Genomic DNA, 3,635 nt, shown 5'->3' on the forward strand with positions numbered 1-3,635 from the left:
TACTGTAGGGGTGATGGCCGGATCCAGGAGGAGGATACGGTTGGAGGAGGTGCACCCAACCCCGCTGTGGTGCCAGCTCCTGCAGCCCTCCAGTGTCCCCATCGTCCCCTTCCTGGGGAATTTGGAAATGGAGCAGGGAACGGGCTGGTGGTGCTGGTCCAGGGGGAGCTGGGCATGTGGGCCCTGGGCACAAGGTCCCTCTCCCAGCTTCTTGCTCCAGACCTGGCTCCTGCTGGCACCTCAGTCCCCTGCCAGGATCCAGCCCCCAGGCTCAGCAGGTGGGCACAGACCTTGACAAAGGTCTTCCTTTGCACGTACATTGTCACGGTAACTTGTCTGCTGAGTCAGGCCGTGACCCAGCCCGGCCATCACATAATCCCGGCCCTTCCTCAGGCTTTCACAGACAATGTGTACAAAAGCCTTGTGACTCTTGCGTAAAGAGGAAGGGACTGATGCGGTGCCCTGTGGAGAAACACGGCGGTCCCCAGGGTGGAGATATTCACACTGTTCCTGCACCAAAGAGCGGTTTGTGACAGGCTCACCCTGCGAGCACAGGTGGAACAGAAAGTAGCATAAACACTCTACCCCACTGGAACAGCGGGGAAAGTGTCCATAGGATCCCAGAAGGACATTTTTAACACGGCCGTGACACAGAAGTGCCCTGGGCACCTTGGGGACCCCAGATGGCCAAGGGCTCAGCTCACGCCTGGCCCGTGGGACAATGCTGTCCTTGGTGTGGGGTGGTTGCTGTACCAGGAGCCAGCACAGAGGGGACACAGAGGGGACATGGAGGGGATGCCCGTGTGTGTGGGGCTGGGTGTGCTCTCCCCCAAGCACAGTGGGATTCGGCGGGCAGAGATAAGTAGGGGTCCTGCTCATGAGCGCACACCTGGGGCTGCTGTGGAGACTCACTCCTGCCTTTGCCAGCCAACAAAGCAGCTGTCCATTTTCCTCCTCTTGTTTGTGGGATTGTTTTTTCTCCCCCATTATCAGGCTCCCCTGGCGGTACAGCTCCCTCCCAGTGGAGCCATCCCGGGCGAAGGGAGCTGGCACGTCACACCAGTGCACCAGCAACAGGTCCTGTGCGGGCCCCACGCTGCAGGCTGGTTCCACGCTGCAGGCTGGTCCCACAGCAAGTGCTGTCAGCAAGCTGCAATCCCAGCACCCCGCCACCCACCAAGCAGCAGGTAGGTGTCTTTCCCTGGCGTGTTCAGGGCAATCACCCCATGACCCCCCAGCCTCTTGCCCCTGTCCAAACACTCTGCTCAGACATGCCCCTTCTCCCTCCAGCCCCTCGCAAAGCTTTGGCAAAGGGCACTCAGCTCCCCAGCCACCTGCTCCCACCCGGGCGGGGACCAGAGCAATTAGCAGCTGCTAACTAGCCCCTGCAGTTAGGGTGCTAATCAGATAAATTAGCTGGAAGGGAACTGAGCCTGTGAGTAAGGGTGGTGGTGTTGTGAACAGAGCTGGGCTTGCCTGGGCCCTGGGCTTTAGGCTGGTGTGCTTGGGCTGGTGTGTGCTGCCATGGACCCTCAGATGGGTAAGGGGTTTGCCGAGCCCTGTGGCTCCCGTGTGGCTGGGGCTCTGCTTGGGATCTGGTGGCTGTGGTCCGGGTGAGCCTGCAGGGATGAGCAGGGTCATGGCTGCTCAGCTTCTGGGAGGCTTTTCAGCCCTTGGGGGTGAGCACCTCGGGGCTGGGGCTGGGTCCCAAGAGCTGCCTCTTGCCTCTCACAGCAGCTGAAGCTGCTGGCACAGCCCAGCTCCCGAGTCCGCTGGCCCGGGGCCGGCGGCCCCCGCATCCCCCCACCCTGCACATGGTCATCGAGGCGCTGCGGGCCCAGGACCAGAGGAAGGGCGTCTCCGTCGTCGCCATCAAGCGGTTCATCCTGACCAAGTACCCTGCTGTGGACCCCGTCCGCCTCAAGTACCTGCTGAAGCAGGCGCTGAGCAAGGGGCTGAGCCGCGGGGACCTGGTGCGGCCCCGCAACTCCTCCGCCATGGGGGCCACCGGCCGCTTCAAGGTGAGCGGGGGGGCTGCCGGCCCCGAAGTTGCAGGGCTGGGGACCGAGGTGTCGCCTGGCCCCGCTTCCACCCCTCTCTTGCCCCCAGTTAGCCACCGAGAAGCTGCGGCCAAAGCAGCCGCCGGGCCAGGCGGATCCTGACAAAGGACAGGCCCCAAAGCCGGGACGGAAAGGGACCACCAAGCCCCCCCAGGCCTCTGCAGCGGGTGCGTGACAGCGAGGTAAAGGGCTGGTGGTGCCACCGGCTGCCCCGGGCTGCCCCAGCCCCACGGAGAGGCCCCTGCTTGGGGTCATCCACCACCCCTTCTCCCACAGGCACCGCAAAGGAGAAGCCGACAGCAGCGAAACAGAAGCTGAGGGCGAAGCCTGAGGACGTGAGTAGGGTGAGGTGATGCAGTGGTGAGGCTGGGTGGCTCGTGGCATGGCAGCAGCCTTGAGGTGCTCTTTCCCTTCCAGGCCAGGCTGCCAGCACCAGCAAAGCCCAGGAGTGGTGGAGTGAAGCCCCCACAAGCTGCCGGCTGCCCCCAGGCACCCGGCAAAGGACCTCCAGGCCCCCCCGCAGCTGCTGAGGGCGCAGGAGGGGGCGAGGGCGACAGCCCTGCGGGTGCTGGGGAAAAGGGCCCCCGAGAGGCGCCGGTGGGAAAGAGCAAGAGGAAGGTGCCCAAGGGTGCAAAGCAAGATGCCCCCAAGGCAAAGGGGGATCAAGGCAAGGCAAGAAAGCCCCGGGTGACCCCAGAAGCTGGCCAGGGGGAGGCTGGGCTGCAGAAGGCAGCCCCCCCACCAGCAGGCAGGAAGGTCCCATAGGGGGTCCCGGACAGCCCCCGCTCCCCTGGGAGCCCAGCCCTGCTTCCAGCTGGGCCTGAGCCCTTGGAGTCTGCGTTGGTTTTGGTCCCCAGGACAGGTTTTAACTCTGTGTTCACTTCCTGCTAATAAAGCTGTTTCATTTCCCTCATGAAATGGCGTGAATGCTGCCCTTCTTGTGGGTCTCTGCCCCTGCGCTCCCATCTCCCAGTGCCAAAATCCCCCAGGCTCTGGCCTCGTCCGCCGTGGTGTGGCGGTGAGCTGGTGCTGCGGCCAGCTGCCTGCCATGCCTGCTCTCATGGAGAGGTGCCCTGTCTGACCCCAGCTGCAGGCTGCAGTGGACACCAGGCCAGCCAGCAGTGCCAGGGGGTGCCAGGTTTTGGGGGCTGTGTGGCTGATGGTGATCCCTGCTGCAGGGTGATGGCCTGGGCAGGGGGCCCTGGGACCCATGGGACATGGCACAGTGCCACTCCTGGGCACTGCGACGCTTGGGCTTGGCCAGCCCTGCCAGTGTGGGGCTGCGGTGCCTGCAGCCTTGGTGTGGGGTAGGTGTCTGGCCCTCTGCCCTCCTGCCTGCCCTTGTGCTAATAATGACTGGCTGAGCCAGGATTACAGGAGTGCCAGGGCAGCAGGTCTGGGTGCATGCCATGGGCAAGGGTCCCCAGTGCCAGGGGAGCTGCCTGTGCTGTAACCATGGTGAGAGGTAAATAGAAGTGGTTTAGGGCTCAAAAAAGGAGTTTGAGCTGTTTGCTGTAGACTGCAGCATTGCTCATGCTCTTGTTATCTATCTGTGGCACAGTTCCCACCTCTAAA

General features: G+C 63.4%; 1 protein-coding gene across 1 annotated transcript; it reads left to right on the plus strand.

Moving 5' to 3' along the window:
• Positions 1–1,524: 1,524 nt before the first annotated feature.
• LOC126049930 (histone H1.8) lies at positions 1,525–2,825 on the plus strand. The gene is given in 5 exon segments (XM_049827060.1): positions 1,525–1,540; positions 1,738–2,021; positions 2,110–2,242; positions 2,337–2,395; positions 2,478–2,825. Coding segments are annotated over 5 exon segments (840 nt in total).
• Positions 2,826–3,635: the final 810 nt, after the last annotated feature.

This window comes from Accipiter gentilis, chromosome 23, assembly GCF_929443795.1.
Source record: "Accipiter gentilis chromosome 23, bAccGen1.1, whole genome shotgun sequence".
In the NCBI taxonomy this organism is placed as follows: Eukaryota; Metazoa; Chordata; class Aves; order Accipitriformes; family Accipitridae; genus Astur; species Astur gentilis.